Source organism: Hydra viridissima, unplaced genomic scaffold (genome assembly GCF_058129835.1).
Source record: "Hydra viridissima isolate aposymbiotic clone 2 unplaced genomic scaffold, HvirCarnegie_v1 scaffold_10, whole genome shotgun sequence".
Lineage (NCBI taxonomy): Eukaryota > Metazoa > Cnidaria > Hydrozoa > Anthoathecata > Hydridae > Hydra > Hydra viridissima.
In genome coordinates this window covers 1,054,485-1,072,200 of record NW_028324309.1, presented here as the reverse complement: position 1 = coordinate 1,072,200, position 17,716 = coordinate 1,054,485, and the positions used below count along the sequence as shown (strand labels likewise).

Below are 17,716 nucleotides of genomic sequence, written 5' to 3'. Positions count from 1 at the left end.
AACATAAGTTATAAAATTAAGTTGCAAAATTTTATATTTAGTTGAAAACAAAATAGTTAGATATGTAGTATTTGATTGTGTTGCATTTAAACCATAAAGAGTTTTATCAAAAAGTGCTGAAAACTTTCTCATTGCCGAATCATGTTAGCTTTGTACTCAATCCTCGATTAATTTGATATTGACATTCAGCCAAATTTGTTTACATTAAAATTCTCACTTGCGTCATTAAAATTTTAATAGCATTACATTATCTGTCAGTTGTTTGATCTATCTTACATTAATGCCCTCGTATCTAAATTGTTAAAGGAACCGACAACCAATTGAAATCAAAACTTACCGTCGGATAAAACAGTTATTCTATACCCTCCCATATCCAACACACCAGATTTTTTGACGAAGCCGTTATCAACAGTTTCAAGAAGCAGCATCTTGTGCGCTAGTAGAATCATATAAGCTCATTATTTTATTTTTGTTCTAATTCAACTCTGCTCTCATGTAATCATCATCATCATTTTTTTTTTTTTCTATGTTTTTTTTTTTCTATGTTTATATTTTTCTATGTTTATATTATATTTCTATGTAATAATGCACATCTTTCTTTTAAATATGTTGTGGATGGGCATCAAACGAATTCCTTAACAACCACATTTTTTGTTAACAGAAAGTTTTATTTTTTACAGACTCTGTAAATCATTTTCAAATAAAATAATTTACACTTCCTTTTTCAAAAGAATATATCATCTTCATGCAGAAAGGGTGTTAAAAATCTAAAACTTAATACTTCAGACGAGGTATGCGCAATTTTCTACAATTGTTACAAAATCTGGAATATTAATTCGAGTTTTAATTTTTTAACGTAATAACCCTACCAGTAATGTTGAAAAGTCATGCAACAGTTTCACGAATCGTTAAATTGTGCTTGAAAGACAGACAGAAGAGAAAAAAAAGAAAGACAGAAACTCAAAAGTGAAAAAGTTTTAACCTTAAAAAAAAAAACTCATAAAAATAACTTTTGTGTTCTTTTCAAAGATTTCAACTTCGTGTTTTGAATGTCAATTTACAAAAATTGATAAAAGTCATTCGTAGGGTTTATTTTTGTTGGTTTCTTTTGGCTGGCCTATATTTGCAGATTTATTATTGCAGATAAATCATTTCAGAAAACAAACGAAAAAAAAAAAAAAAAAGAAAAAAAAAAAATTAAACAAAAAACTTGAAATTGGAAAATTTGTAAATCATGTGGCTCGAGTAATTTTACTTTATGTAATTCATGTACTTCATATAATTAATGTAGTTCGTATAATTCATGTAATTAATTCATTTAATTAACATAATTTATGTAATTTACGTTATTCTTGATATTTTCGTAATTTATGTAACTCTCATAACTCCCTTCATTCTCGTATGTCACGTGACTCGAGTCATGTGACTCGTGCATCATGTGGCTCGAGTAATTTTACTCGTAATTCATGTAATTTGTTTATTATTTTAAAAAAAAACAAGAGTTTTATAAAGCATACACTCATTACCAATATTAAAGTGAACAAAGCCATTTTACATATTTAAAAAAGTATAAAAATATATAAACTAATTTGATTTTTAAAGTTCAAACATTCTGTTAAAAATTGGATCTGGGTCAAAAGTAAACAAAAAAGCATTTTCAAAACTGTGAGGAGTTGGTCATTTCCACAACTGTAAGGAGTTGATCGTCAAACTAACTATGGCTTCTTTTTTTCTATAGCTTCTTTTGGTCTTAATGAGTTAGGGATTAGAAAGAATTCCTAAAAAACCATTCTTTTGGTGCTAACAGAATCCAGAATCCAAGTCAGAGAGACAAGACAGATCGACACTAGACCATTTTGGTCATGCCTTGTTAAGGTTTAAGTCAATCAAGAACAACTTTGTATTACCGTAACTTAGTTAAGAAATAACATGGCTCTTCATGTTTTTAATTTTTAACAAGACTGGTATTGTTATTAAAATTTAGCAAGAGCAGTATTTTAAAAGTTGTTCATCTTCGAAGATGATGAAAAATACCAACATTCTTAACTTAAGATTTTCACCTCATGATTTTCACCACATGATTTTCACCACATGATTTTCACCACATGATTTTTATATGATTTATGATTTCCTCCTTTTAAATGATAACGTGCTTATCAGCACAAAAAATCTTAGTGTAAACTTTATGCTTTACCATTTCAGTATAAATAGATTAACTAAAAAAATAAAAAACAGCTAATCAATCAGTTGTTTAAATGTAAATAGTAAAGTCTTGTGACAAATTTCTTTAGAATTATAAGACATATATCTGTTGTCTTGAAAATTCTTTTAAATTATTGTTTGTTAATTACTTTTAAATTAAAAGACCACAAAAAAAAGGGTTTGATGCATCTTTAAACGTTTTGTGACCAAATCAAGCTTTTCGTGATATTGGTTTTAGTATTGACTTACTTCAATACTCTTAATACTGCTTGTAAGTAACAAACCATTCCCGTCTCCCCCCCTCTCCCCCCTCCCCCCCAAAAAAAAAAAAGAAAAAGAAAAGAAAAAGACTTCTGCTTAACCAAAACCATAATCTAAACGCTATATTACTATCAACTTGATAACTATTCTAATTGACAAATCTTCAGAGATCATTCGAGATTCATCATTCGAGATTTGCAATCACATTAGGCCGGGTGACTATAAACGAGGAATTGCTTTTACTCAGTAATTGGTCAGCTTTACGTGAATAAAAACTTAAAAAACTTTTCTTAAGTTTTTATTCACGTAAAATTGAGCATTTACTGAGTTAATTGCTTACCTATACGCGAATAAAAATATGAAGAAAACTGGTGAAGTTTTTATTCACGTAAAGCTGACCAATTACTGAGTAAAAGCAGTTGCTCATTTTTATTCACCCGGCCTATTGTTTTACTTCTATTTGTTGTTGCTACGAGTTACAAATAATAAATACAAAAACAAATATTTGCCTAAAATTATTCACGGTTGAAACAACATTTTAAGCATAAAAAAACAAAAAACGGAATATTCTTGGATGCCATATAAAAAGCTACTTTGTGAAACGTATTTAAAATAATGTAGTACATAAGCGCATGTTAGCCGCAACAAAGTAATGTAGTACATAAGCAGATGTTAACCGCAACAAATAATCGAATAGATTGTTTTTGCTGAACCAAAAACAAGGTTATTGCTATTACATTTTATAAATGTATAATGTTATGTAGTAAAATAAATAAAAATGGTAGCTCAGTTAGAAAAGAACCATGCAATCGTTGCTTTGATATTGGGAGGTATTGAAGCTGGAATTGGATTGATTGTCTCAATAGCTGCTTTTGTGCTATCAGGAAAAGCCAGTTTATCTTTATCATTGACGCCCTACTGGGCTGGATTAATTGTAAGTAAAAATATAATAAAGTAATTTTGTCAACTTTGAGTATCTTCTAGTTTATTGATCTTTATCATCTCCTAGTTTATTGTTCCTGGAATAATTGGGGTAATAACTGGCATAACAAAGAACGGCTGTTCAGTGAGTATTATTATTATTATTATTAATTATTATTATCACTTTCATTATTATTATCATTAGAGTTATTTCTATTATTATTATTACTATTATTATATTATCATTACTACTATTATTATTATTATCATTTACATTATTATTACTATTTATCTTATTATACTTTGGTTGTACTTTTTTTTACATAAGTATATCTTAGAAGTGATTTTTCTGAAGGATAATAGATTATTTGCATTTAAATGTACAAAAGCTAATGCATTCAGCAAACATATATATATTCATCTGATTTTTTAGTTTACAAGTTCTTTTGCCATTTTCTCAGAATTACTTCCAATAGGCCACCCTCTGGGGCCTGCCTGGCTCTCAAGATAAAAAAATGACGAAGACATAATTCTTCTAATTGATAAAAATTCCGAGAGTAAATATATTATTGTTGGAACTGATGCAAATTAGCAGAGAAAGAAGAAAAAAAAGGCATCGTTTTGTATAAAAATAGAAGAGAGAAGAAAAACTGCAGTGAGTAAAATTCAAACTATTCAGCTAATGATTGCCAACCTTATGAGGAAGACATTGTAGTTTTTAATGGTTCACCATCATCAACTAAGTTAAGCTGAAAATCTCAGCTCATCTACTATCATTTCCCAGGATTTGGAGCCTACAGTATGCCCTACGAGTTTAAGTAATTAAAATGGTAGATATATTGCAGCTGCAGCTGTAGCCGGATTATACTGTGCTCAACCATATAATGTTTCAAAACTCTCAGTATCATTTAGGATCATTAGAGGGGCAAGACAAAAGCATCGATGTAAACTTTCTTCAAAAGAAAAGCTCTCAGCTGGTTATCTATTAGTTGTTTACTTTGATGGTGAGCTGCTGCCATCTCATATAAAACTAACTTGTGCATATATACTAACTTATGTATTGCACTAACTTGATGTAACACTAAAGAAGGAGTTGCTGTTCTCATTTCTAATTCAAAAATGGAAAAGCAGTTTAGAGTTCCAAAGGTTGTTAGTGTAACAGGAGTGAATATTTCTCATTCTGTATGTAAAACCACAGGGTAGAAACTTTAAAATAAACTTATTATATCATTTGAAACAGCAGCTGCGAATTCCAGACGTCTGTATGGTGCTTGTATTTTTTTGCAACATTAGTTAAGAAAGATATCATTTATGGTTCACATTTTTTAGAAGTTTTCGTGAAAATTTATTGAAAAACTTACTTGGTTCAACATCAATCCCCAACTTGTTGATTTTTTTGAAGATTTCAAAGTCATTTGGAAAATGCAAACCATTAATGCTAAAATCAAGCAAACCAGTTTGCATTAGAAGCTTCAAAAGAAGAGTCAAATGCTGTACCACAATACCTAACACCATGCTCTAAAGTTCTAAAGTTCTAGAATTCTCCTAATAACAACCACTATAAGTTTTATATATATTGAATGTCAAAGGTGCTTTAGGTGCTGAAAATTTACATATTTTAAAACCAGTTTAAAAAAACAAACACAAAAAAAGCAACCTCATCTTGAATTCAGTCTCTTCGACTTGCCAATATATGTTAAATACTGGATAACATATCCAAATACTTCCAATGCTTTTTTCAATAGTTTCAGTATCACTGTAAAATTACCATTGAACTCCAAAAAGTTGCTTTCAAAATATTTGCATAAATCTTGAATATGATACTGTACATTAACATACTTCAAAATGATCTACTTCATATGAAACTTTAAGCTCTCTGATGCATTCCTCAAACTTCACAAATCGTTTTCAAATTTTGTGTTATTTATACCTAAAATGGAATAAAGAAAATCAGATGTGCACATCAATCTAAATAATTTGATTTGTATAATAATTTCTTAGATGATTTTTTCAACAATTTTTACATTTCTTACATTACATTTTTAATACATATATATTTTTTTACAATTTCTCTAGATGATAGCCTTCATGGTTTTAAATATAATTGCTGTTCTCATTGAATCTATTGCGGCAATTCTTTTGGCTTTGGTTATTGCTTTTTGGAGGATTGCGGCGTCTATTTTAGAGAGCTGTAGATACATCGAAAGTTCAAAACAGTGCGTTTGTAATGGAGAAGCTATTGCCGGTAATCTAAAACGAAAAAATGAAATTTGCGAACAGTAAATAAGTACCAAAATATGAGTTCGTTTCCTTGTAAAAGAAGTTCAGTTACACGTAAATCTAACACCAAAAAATGAAACTTTTGAACACTAAAGTTCAAAGATATAAATTAATAATTTTGCCTGATAACATTTTTTTTAGGAGTTTCTGATTGTGAAGTTGTTTCAACAATTGCATCAGTCCTTACCATGCTCCTTGCATTCATAGTTATTGCCGTCGGAGTTGCATTTGCTGGAAGTATATTGGGTTGCGCTGCGGTTTGCTGTAGAAGAGTAAGTTTAAACTATGGTAAACTTAATATTCGATTACTATTCAAATCTTTAAGCTTCACACTGTAAATTTATTTTGCGTTTTTTTTCTTTTCTTTTTTTAGCAAAGCAGCACCGGAGCTGTGATCATGCCGAAAAATGGGCCGATGCAAGGAAATTTTCAACCCCCGGCATATGAACAAAAATAGCAATGAGAAAGAAAGGAAAACTTTCTCAAACCAATAATTCAAAACAATTGCATATGTGTGTGCGTGTGTGCGTGTGCGTGTGCGTGTGTGTGTGTGTGTGTGTAGAAATATTATATTGATTTATAGAAAATAATTGTTTGCTAAAATATTTACTCAATTTTTAACAAAAATATGTTCAGGATTATCGGTGGGTTTAGGAGACTGTTATCAGCTTCCATCACAATAACAAAATCAGATTCCCATGAGGAACCATAGGTTTCAAGCAATAATGTTCAAACCAGGGCTGTGGAGTCGGTAAGCTGCTGTTCCGACTCCGACTCCGACTTCGACTCCCGACTCCGACTCCGACTCCTTCATAAGTAACCAATTTCTAACAACAAATAGTTGTTTGTTTTACTACAGTTATTTGTTCGTAACAACAAATAACTGTAGTAAAATGTTAACATCGGCTATTTCACCACTATGATACAAATAATCCAACCACTTAGTGCTTTAAACAATATTTATAAGAAAACAATTTCTGAATAAACAACTTTTCTGAACTCTGGTTATGCAATAAACTCTTATGCAGTCGCTAATAACATTATGAATTTGTCAAAATCATGTTTGAAATATTGTCAGTTGGACAATATTTCAAACATGAAAGAGCTTGTTCTTCTTTAAGTTCATATTCTTTAAGAATCTTTTCTACTGAGACCTGGAGAAATTCGCTGGTGTGATTATTTTTGGCGTCTTTTACTGCCAATGTCTTGGAACTGCTTCATTTTTTTCAAAAAAGAATTAAACATTGATTGCAAAATAGTTCACTCTGTTAAGAAACACAAGGCGTCCCTTGAGACATTCATTAAGTTCTTCTTTTTATTTAACAGCTTCTTCAATCACTAATTTTCTAATATTCTCTCTCTTCAGAGAAACAAAGCTAATTGAATACTTACAGTCTTTCTGTTTGTGGAGCAACTCTTTGGTGCTTGGTGGTGGCACGCCTAGCTTTCTACTAAGAATATGTAGCACAGTGCCAGACATTTTAAGTCGGGAGTTAGGGGATCACGAAGTTATATAGTTTAACGGAAGCTAGAGGAGAGCGCAAGGGAGGTGATATATGATTCTCAGTGATAAGCAGCAAAATACCCTATTGCTTATCACTGTTTTAAAGGCCTAAAAATAACATGTCAAACTCCTTGTCCTCCAGTTGTTGCAAACTACAATTCCCATTATGTCTGGATATCCTACAGCTTTCAGAGGATTCTGGGACTTGTAGTTTTGTAACAACTATAAAATCCCTATGAAAATTATGAAACTTTGAAAGATTTTTTTTAAACCGGAGTCGGAGTCGGTACAATTTTTCCGACTCCGACTCCGACTCCGACTCCAGCCAAAATGAGCTCCGACTCCGACTCCGACTCCACGACTCCGACTCCGACTCCACAGCCCTGGTTCAAACATTGGATTGATCTGGACATGGTATCACTGTTCTCACTGATCTTTATGAGATATTCCCAGCACCATGGTAATAGGGAAACGTTTTTTTATGCACTATTGTCTAGCTCTAAAACACTGATAAACATAATGAGCATTCGCTTTCTATGCTGGCACATGGGTATTATAAATCGTATCGAAAATTAAAAACTCAAGCTAAGGTTGTACTTTAGGATAACAAATGATTTCCAATAGCAACTTGAGTTCGCATTGTTTTGCATAGATTGAGCACTATTATCTCCGTTAAACACTGCAAAGTGTTTCCGCAGGTTTCTCCTTTTAAAAATAAATTATGATTAACAATTGTGATATGAACAGAGCTTATAAAGATCCAAACATTATGTAAATTTGAACCCCTTCCTTTACGGTTACAATGACACCATTCTTACTGATCTTTGACAAAAGGAAGCAAGGAAAAATGTTGCAAAATTAAGATAAATTACTTTTTTGTTTAAGCTATTAAACAAAAACTATTTTTACTTGTTTAATATTTGTTTTTTAAGTTTTTAATATCTTTATTATCTACATTTTTATTATCTTTTATTATCTAGAGTAGCTTAATTCACTTTAAAATGTTATTGCTTTTTAATTAATGCTTCAGTTAAAAATAGTAGATGTTATTAGGACTAACTATTAGGAATTTACTGCTTAATTATAATTATTTAAGACTCGTTCCATAAACAAGTTTGACATAAATATTATGTGCACTGTTTTATCGTCGTAGAACAGACGTCAAATATGCTGGGAAAGGCTTTTGGAAAAAATTTATTTAAAACGCAAGTATCTAAGAGTGATATGAAGTTGTTCATTATATTTGTCACAAATCAGCAAATTACGCAATATTGTGACCCCGAAATAATATGATCAGTTTTGAAAGACAAAGGAATTTCTTCTTTATGTAGTAAAGTAAAAGATTTGAAGTTTCGGCGAGGCAGAGCTGACGAACTCAATGTATGTACAATAAACTGGTTTGTTTTTTCTGTCATGGTCATAACCACTAGAATAAATGTATTTTAAACCAGAAATTGTTGCAAAATAACAACAAAGCATTTTATTGATTCAAATTTTCATAAAGCGTTCAGTCAAATTTTGTTTTTTAAAACCTAAGAAGTCATTCACTGAAGACGAAAACAGCCAGAACTTTTAACACGTTAAAAAACCAGCGCATGGAAGCATGCATTAAAATTTGCTTGCATATTTTGTATTTCTTAACAAATATCTATTTCGTATAAAATGCATAAGCTTATATTCTGAAGCTATGAAATATATGCTTATATTCTGAAGCTATGAAATATATTGCTCTTTTACATTGTCCAAGAAGAAGTAAAATGCACAAAGTTTATGCTCTGTGCAATGCAGTTGAGTCACATACCTCAAATTCATCACAATAGTCGTGAATTCTCAATGTATAATTGTCTTTAAATATGGTATGATGTTTACATTAAAACCATCTGTAAATAAACACGACATTTCTCTATTAGACTAAACCCTTTAAAGTTTTCATTATATTTAATTCCAAATAAGCTCATTTTCATATAGCTTTTTTAGTAATGGTAAAGCTTGTACATTTTAAAAAGATTCAAAATTTTAAACCATATTTACAAAGCTTTTCATACTGGTGGTGCAATTTTATTTCCACTGGCAAAATTATTTTAAATTATTTTTGTTCTTTTTTAGAAAATTTAGAAAAATTAAAATTTTGTGCCAACACTGACATGCATGTCACATGTTATTGTATGTAAAGGTTAAATTTTGTTATGAGGATTACAGTTCTTATGAAAAAAAAAAGAAGGTAATGAGTATTGTTTGTAAATATATATTTTGTTTACTTTGAATCTTTTTAAATTTTATGGCGTTATTTTTAAAATTTTTGTTTGCACACATTGTTTGCATATATGCTTTTTTGATATGTATGTATATGTTGAAAGAAGTGCCTTATAGTTGTTTTATCAATATGTTTTTACAACAATGTAAAGTGTTTTTTTATTGTTCGTGTATGTGCTAATATGTGTTATATAATTGTTTTAAAATTGTGTTGAAATATGTATATAAGGTATATATATAACCTTATATACTTATTTAATCACATTTATTGTGTTTATAGTTGGTACATGTGTTTATATTATGTTGTTTCCGTGTTTTGTGCTGTGACTTGGTAAACGTGTATAGCAAGATTTGTCAACTCTGCCTGCCAAGTGATGTACTTTTAACAGAGGGTTACACGATAGTTTTTAGTGTCAAACTATTACTGCTTTAGGTCTTGCTGTTTTCAAGCCTTTATTGTTAAAGATTATTCTAAAAATACCTAATGTATTTTAATAACATTTTGTGTAATGTTGTTACTTATGTATTGTTATATATGAATATTATCTTACTTAAGTTATATTATATTCATATGTTAACTTATTGTTGTGTGTTGTTGCTGTGATGTTTTTTTGTTATCTTTTGAGTTAATAGACATTTGGCTTAACTTCATGTTTGTGTCTTTTATTAAAAATGTTAAATAGGTAATTTTTTTAAAAATCACTGCTTTTAATCATTTACTAAAAGCCAATACAAATTATTTTGCCATATATACAATTTGTTTTATCTCAATTTGATTTTGTTTTTAGCGCTGTTTACTACATTATTTTGCTATAAATCTTTTGGAATCATGATGTTCCAGCATAAATTGCTATAATCGCTATAATTGCTATTAGTCTCTCTTCACATAATGAAGTTGTAGTTGTATTTGTTGGTGTACTACCTGTTTCCAGGGAAGATGTTATTTACCCAAGAGGTCATCCTCTTAAAACTCTATCAAGTATGTCTGCCAACTTAGATCCTATGGTTTATCCTCTATTTTTTCCAAGGGGTGATGTTGGTTGGCATAATCAATTGGTTCACAACCCTGAACGTGCTACATTGATTAGAAATCATGTTACATTTTCTCAGTATTACAATATAAACTTTCAGTTAGACAATTTTTTTCTTCACTCTTTTATGGCAAAAAACTGTTTCAGCAATATGCTATTGATGCGTATGTTAAAATCAAAGGCCAGCACCTTGCTTTCATCAGAAATAACCAAAACAAACTGAGAAGCAACCAGTATAATGCCTTACATGAGCATGTAAAGAATTAAATGCAATTGATAGGTTGTTAAAAGATATTTGCAACAACAACTTTCCTTTCTGAGGAAAAATCATTCTTTTTGGTGGTGACTTTACGCAAATTCTGCCTGTTGTGAAAAGAGGACAACCAGCTGAGATAGTAGAATTGTGTATAAAATGTTCTTTGCATTGGCAATGTGTGCAGAAGTTTGCATGAACTGGAAATATGAGAGTAGAAGATGGGGAAGGTGAATTTTCCCAATGGCTACTAAAACTTGGGAATGGAACAATACCTGTCAAAGAGGAGGATCCTTAAAAAAGATGCATTAAAATACCAAATCAGTGCATTATTAGAGAAAATAAATCGATTGTTGAAAAGATTTTTGGAGATGCTGATCAAAATGATTATTCTAAATGCGTGATTTTAATACCAACTAATGTTGATTCATTATCAATCAATGAAGAAGTGCTTGAATGTCTGCCGGGTAAGGTCAAAATTTATGTAAGTGCTGATCAAATTGATACTGATGACCTTAATAAAAGAAATGACTTTCCTGTTTAGTGTTTGAACAGCTTAACTCCATCAGGTATGCCACATTGTTTAAAATTGAAAATTGGTTGTGTAATAATGCTACTTAGATATTTAGATCTCAAAGCTGGGTTATGCAATGGTACTCGAATAAAAGTTTGTGCTCTTCAAAATAATTATATTGATGCAGAGGATTTGACAGGTGTTTCTGGTGGTAAACAGGTTTTTGTTCCTCAAATTCAGTTGGCTCCATCAGGTTCTAATTTACCTTTTGTTCTGAAAAGTCGTCAGTTTCCTGTCAGATTGGCTTATTCAATGACAATTAATAAAAGTCAAGGTCAAACATTTAATAGAGTTGGAGTATATCTCAAAAAAAACCATTTTTCTCTCATAGTCAAGAATGTTCAAGAATGAGAGCATTTAATAGTTGTTTTTTTTTTAAATTAATAAACATCTCATTCAAGGTGTGGTAGATGAAAAGTATTACACAAATAATGTTTTATTTTTTAATGTTCTTAATTTATAGTCTTAAGATTTTTATTTTGAAAATTTACTGTTTGTAAGTTGTTAGCACATTTTGTTTGTATAAATTTATTTATTATTTTAATATATATATATTTTTTATAGTTTTTGATAAATATATCTGTCATTTAATATTGTTATAAAATGTGTTTAAATGTGTTATATAAAACCATATTCGTTTATAGTTGTATATATGTTTAAATTATATTGTTTCCATGTTTTCAAAGTGGTGTGACTTGGGATTATGTTGAGCAAGATTGATAACCTTGCCAGCCCAGCGATGTTTCTGTACTAATTATATTAAGATATATATATGTATATATATATATATTAGCTATGTTAATCCTTTTGTACTTCGAAATAGATTTTATAGTTAAATTTTCGATAAATGTTATGGTATTATAATTCCTTTTTTTTTTCTTCAAGATTTACGATTGACGCATTTATATGATTTATAAAAAAAAACCTGATTACCTTTTATTGTAAATTTTTGTCAGTTAAAATGATATAAATATATGCAATTAGTTCAATTTTTATAAATCTTCTCTATTTTACTCCTAATTATTTGTTGTACGTAACTTTGGGGATCTTTGGGTTATAATTGTAGTTTTGCGCATTTGTCAAATATCGAGTTACTTAAATTTTATAAGGTGTTAAACTAATTAATTATCTTAGTTTGCATTTGCAACACTTTTGAGGAAAGAAAAAATTGTTATATATATTAAAAAGAAAAAATTGTTGTACATGTAAATCATTGTTTTACATTTTATTATTCTGGTAGAAGGTCTTCATCAAAAACTTTATAACTCTTAATAAAGATAAATCTATTCTCCTTACCACCATTAAGGGAAAAACGGGGAAGGGAGGTCCTTTATTAGTGTCAAATTATTAAAGAGAATTAAATTTCGAGTAACAAAAGGAATTTTTAATAAATGGTAGCAAATAACCGTTTACTAAAAATTATTGAAACAAAGAGGCATATATAAAAATGGTCAGATTAGTGCCTTAAATAGCAATAGTCAAATGGTCAGATATTTTGAATAAATTTATTTAGTTGTGTGCATTTAACGTTTTAAAGACAATTTCCTTTGTTAAAGAAATATGTATCAAGGGGATGCCTAAGAATTATCAACTCATGTAAAATTTACGTTCGCTTTATATTAATCTTATTAATTAAAGTTCACGTTATAAAAATAACACGAATTTAGCTTTACTTTTTCGTCAATTTAAAGCATGAGGAAGTAATATTTTGTGTCAGTAACTAAAAACGTATTGTTTTGAATGTCGAGGAAAATGGTTCTGCCTTACACTGATATGACCTATTTCAGTTGTAAATTACTCAAATGTTAATTGGTAAATTATTTTACCTCCGCATATTTTTTAATTTGAAGGCGTTTTTCTAAAAGGGTAATAGTTATGGTTTTGCAACTTTAAATTGTGGAAAACAGCCACTATAAATTAACAGACCGACCATAACCCGTATTACGGGTTGCTTTTTTGCTAGTATAATTAATTATTATTAACATAGTTAAAAATTTGATGAAAATTAAGTACGGATAAAACTTTATCCGAAAGCAAATCGCAGTTTTACAATTTTATTCAAAATACTTTGTCATACAGAGTTTTTAGATTATTGAAACAATGACCAAAAATATGTCATTAAAGATTGAACTTCATTTGCTAAACCAAGTTGAAAAACAGATGGAATAGAATGTTTTTCTTGTACTGCTATTACAAGCATAGTTTGCTGTACAACCATAGCAAAATATTGATGCAAATTCCAAAGCAAACTTTCCAGTGAGGATACAGATACGCCAGTCATATAAAAATGCAAACTACTGGTAGCTAGAATCCTAAAGTTGTCAAAAGCAGTATTAATAGCAACCTCTGCTGTGGTGTTATCATTAACACACTCTGCCTGGTTTTTTATTGTTTTACACATAAAATGATCAGACTCATTTTGTTGAAACTTGAGCCTCATAGAAAACTAAACGATGCTTCTTACGCATAAGGAGATACAAATATTTGACAAATAAATATTTTATCTGTTGTGTCCGAAATGCATTATTTTGTCCAATGTTAATCTCACTAATTAATAAAACATTCCACCCATGAAAAACTATCCAACTTTCAGTCCAGCATTAGTAGATTTGTCTACAAACTTCAAGCGCTGATTCGCGCCTCCACTCACTTAGTAAGAAAAAAAAAAAAAAAAAGCGAACTTTATTACCCCTTTTATTTTTATGAACTTTTATGACTTTTTATCACAATGCGTTCCATATTACTTAATCTTAGCCTTAAATGCAAGTTTTTATCATTCCGTACCTTTTATTATTTTAGGACAAATTTTTGTCATTTCCTAAAAAGGGTGCGTTGCAACACTTGGAACATACCTATGATTGTTTAAATAAGACTTTTGGCAATAAGCTCCTTGTGCGTGACTTGCTTGTATAAGGGTTTAACAAGTAGTTCTTTACAACAAAGAAAAAACCTCATCCTTTTATTTAACGTATTTAAAGAAACGGCCACCGATTTTGACAAACAAAAAAACTCTGGAAAATTCATAAATGAAACTGTGCCTTCTTCGTGGTCTGATATTCATCTGACATACTTTCTTTAATTTTTAGTTTTTTTATATCGGTGAAAAGTTTTTTTTATATCTAGGAAAATTCATATTTCAAAGCATATTTAGTGAAGATATGGTATTATGAAGGTATGTGTATTATGTGGTAAAGCTAGCATATGCGAGCGTGGTAAAATAAAAAGGAAATGCTGTGGCAAGCCAGCGAGCCCGCTTTTCTACTACAGGTGGAAAACTTTAAAACCCCCCATAATCTCCAAATGATGCAGTATTTTCAATAGCTCTATCTTAACAACCACTATTTAACGTTATAAATTTACACGATTAAACGTTATAAATTTACACCATCTACTATTATCGTGTCCAAGTGAACCTTTTGAAACATAAGTTATAAAATTAAGTTGCAAAATTTTATATTTAGTTGAAAACAAAATAGTTAGATATGTAGTATTTGATTGTGTTGCATTTAAACCATAAAGAGTTTTATCAAAAAGTGCTGAAAACTTTCTCATTGCCGAATCATGTTAGCTTTGTACTCAATCCTCGATTAATTTGATATTGACATTCAGCCAAATTTGTTTACATTAAAATTCTCACTTGCGTCATTAAAATTTTAATAGCATTACATTATCTGTCAGTTGTTTGATCTATCTTACATTAATGCCCTCGTATCTAAATTGTTAAAGGAACCGACAACCAATTGAAATCAAAACTTACCGTCGGATAAAACAGTTATTCTATACCCTCCCATATCCAACACACCAGATTTTTTGACGAAGCCGTTATCAACAGTTTCAAGAAGCAGCATCTTGTGCGCTAGTAGAATCATATAAGCTCATTATTTTATTTTTGTTCTAATTCAACTCTGCTCTCATGTAATCATCATCATCATTTTTTTTTTTTTCTATGTTTTTTTTTTTCTATGTTTATATTTTTCTATGTTTATATTATATTTCTATGTAATAATGCACATCTTTCTTTTAAATATGTTGTGGATGGGCATCAAACGAATTCCTTAACAACCACATTTTTTGTTAACAGAAAGTTTTATTTTTTACAGACTCTGTAAATCATTTTCAAATAAAATAATTTACACTTCCTTTTTCAAAAGAATATATCATCTTCATGCAGAAAGGGTGTTAAAAATCTAAAACTTAATACTTCAGACGAGGTATGCGCAATTTTCTACAATTGTTACAAAATCTGGAATATTAATTCGAGTTTTAATTTTTTAACGTAATAACCCTACCAGTAATGTTGAAAAGTCATGCAACAGTTTCACGAATCGTTAAATTGTGCTTGAAAGACAGACAGAAGAGAAAAAAAAGAAAGACAGAAACTCAAAAGTGAAAAAGTTTTAACCTTAAAAAAAAAAACTCATAAAAATAACTTTTGTGTTCTTTTCAAAGATTTCAACTTCGTGTTTTGAATGTCAATTTACAAAAATTGATAAAAGTCATTCGTAGGGTTTATTTTTGTTGGTTTCTTTTGGCTGGCCTATATTTGCAGATTTATTATTGCAGATAAATCATTTCAGAAAACAAACGAAAAAAAAAAAAAAAAAGAAAAAAAAAAAATTAAACAAAAAACTTGAAATTGGAAAATTTGTAAATCATGTGGCTCGAGTAATTTTACTTTATGTAATTCATGTACTTCATATAATTAATGTAGTTCGTATAATTCATGTAATTAATTCATTTAATTAACATAATTTATGTAATTTACGTTATTCTTGATATTTTCGTAATTTATGTAACTCTCATAACTCCCTTCATTCTCGTATGTCACGTGACTCGAGTCATGTGACTCGTGCATCATGTGGCTCGAGTAATTTTACTCGTAATTCATGTAATTTGTTTATTATTTTAAAAAAAAACAAGAGTTTTATAAAGCATACACTCATTACCAATATTAAAGTGAACAAAGCCATTTTACATATTTAAAAAAGTATAAAAATATATAAACTAATTTGATTTTTAAAGTTCAAACATTCTGTTAAAAATTGGATCTGGGTCAAAAGTAAACAAAAAAGCATTTTCAAAACTGTGAGGAGTTGGTCATTTCCACAACTGTAAGGAGTTGATCGTCAAACTAACTATGGCTTCTTTTTTTCTATAGCTTCTTTTGGTCTTAATGAGTTAGGGATTAGAAAGAATTCCTAAAAAACCATTCTTTTGGTGCTAACAGAATCCAGAATCCAAGTCAGAGAGACAAGACAGATCGACACTAGACCATTTTGGTCATGCCTTGTTAAGGTTTAAGTCAATCAAGAACAACTTTGTATTACCGTAACTTAGTTAAGAAATAACATGGCTCTTCATGTTTTTAATTTTTAACAAGACTGGTATTGTTATTAAAATTTAGCAAGAGCAGTATTTTAAAAGTTGTTCATCTTCGAAGATGATGAAAAATACCAACATTCTTAACTTAAGATTTTCACCTCATGATTTTCACCACATGATTTTCACCACATGATTTTCACCACATGATTTTTATATGATTTATGATTTCCTCCTTTTAAATGATAACGTGCTTATCAGCACAAAAAATCTTAGTGTAAACTTTATGCTTTACCATTTCAGTATAAATAGATTAACTAAAAAAATAAAAAACAGCTAATCAATCAGTTGTTTAAATGTAAATAGTAAAGTCTTGTGACAAATTTCTTTAGAATTATAAGACATATATCTGTTGTCTTGAAAATTCTTTTAAATTATTGTTTGTTAATTACTTTTAAATTAAAAGACCACAAAAAAAAGGGTTTGATGCATCTTTAAACGTTTTGTGACCAAATCAAGCTTTTCGTGATATTGGTTTTAGTATTGACTTACTTCAATACTCTTAATACTGCTTGTAAGTAACAAACCATTCCCGTCTCCCCCCCTCTCCCCCCTCCCCCCCAAAAAAAAAAAAGAAAAAGAAAAGAAAAAGACTTCTGCTTAACCAAAACCATAATCTAAACGCTATATTACTATCAACTTGATAACTATTCTAATTGACAAATCTTCAGAGATCATTCGAGATTCATCATTCGAGATTTGCAATCACATTAGGCCGGGTGACTATAAACGAGGAATTGCTTTTACTCAGTAATTGGTCAGCTTTACGTGAATAAAAACTTAAAAAACTTTTCTTAAGTTTTTATTCACGTAAAATTGAGCATTTACTGAGTTAATTGCTTACCTATACGCGAATAAAAATATGAAGAAAACTGGTGAAGTTTTTATTCACGTAAAGCTGACCAATTACTGAGTAAAAGCAGTTGCTCATTTTTATTCACCCGGCCTATTGTTTTACTTCTATTTGTTGTTGCTACGAGTTACAAATAATAAATACAAAAACAAATATTTGCCTAAAATTATTCACGGTTGAAACAACATTTTAAGCATAAAAAAAC

The 17,716-nt window shown here is 29.7% G+C and overlaps 2 protein-coding genes across 2 annotated transcripts; both read left to right on the top strand.

Annotated features, from left to right (window-relative positions):
• The first annotated feature begins 3,059 nt into the window (after positions 1–3,059).
• On the top strand, positions 3,060–6,267 carry LOC149882527 (uncharacterized). Its single transcript, XM_090065370.1, has 5 exons — positions 3,060–3,397; positions 3,473–3,529; positions 5,461–5,629; positions 5,806–5,936; positions 6,038–6,267. The coding sequence occupies exons 1-5, from the start codon at positions 3,242–3,244 to the stop codon at positions 6,119–6,121; spliced, it is 597 nt and encodes a 198-aa protein (XP_089921496.1). The 5' UTR covers positions 3,060–3,241; the 3' UTR covers positions 6,122–6,267.
• Positions 6,268–9,254: 2,987 nt separating this feature from the next.
• LOC149882526 (ATP-dependent DNA helicase PIF1-like) lies at positions 9,255–11,686 on the top strand. Its single transcript, XM_090065695.1, has 2 exons — positions 9,255–9,389; positions 10,210–11,686. Exon 2 carries the CDS (start codon positions 11,277–11,279, stop codon positions 11,628–11,630), a length of 354 nt encoding a protein of 117 aa, XP_089921821.1. The 5' UTR covers positions 9,255–9,389; positions 10,210–11,276; the 3' UTR covers positions 11,631–11,686.
• The last annotated feature ends 6,030 nt before the right edge of the window (positions 11,687–17,716 follow it).

Bases quoted from the DNA above. Each gene is read 5' to 3' on its own strand.
- LOC149882527 (XM_090065370.1), top strand. From the start codon at position 3,242: ATGGTAGCTCAGTTAGAAAAGAACCATGCAATCGTTGCTTTGATATTG. The intron at 3,398-3,472 runs GTAAGTAAAAAT...ATCATCTCCTAG, and splicing joins CCTACTGGGCTGGATTAATT to TTTATTGTTCCTGGAATAAT. The intron at 5,630-5,805 runs GTAATCTAAAAC...CATTTTTTTTAG, and splicing joins TAATGGAGAAGCTATTGCCG to GAGTTTCTGATTGTGAAGTT.
- LOC149882526 (XM_090065695.1), top strand. From the start codon at position 11,277: ATGCCACATTGTTTAAAATTGAAAATTGGTTGTGTAATAATGCTACTT.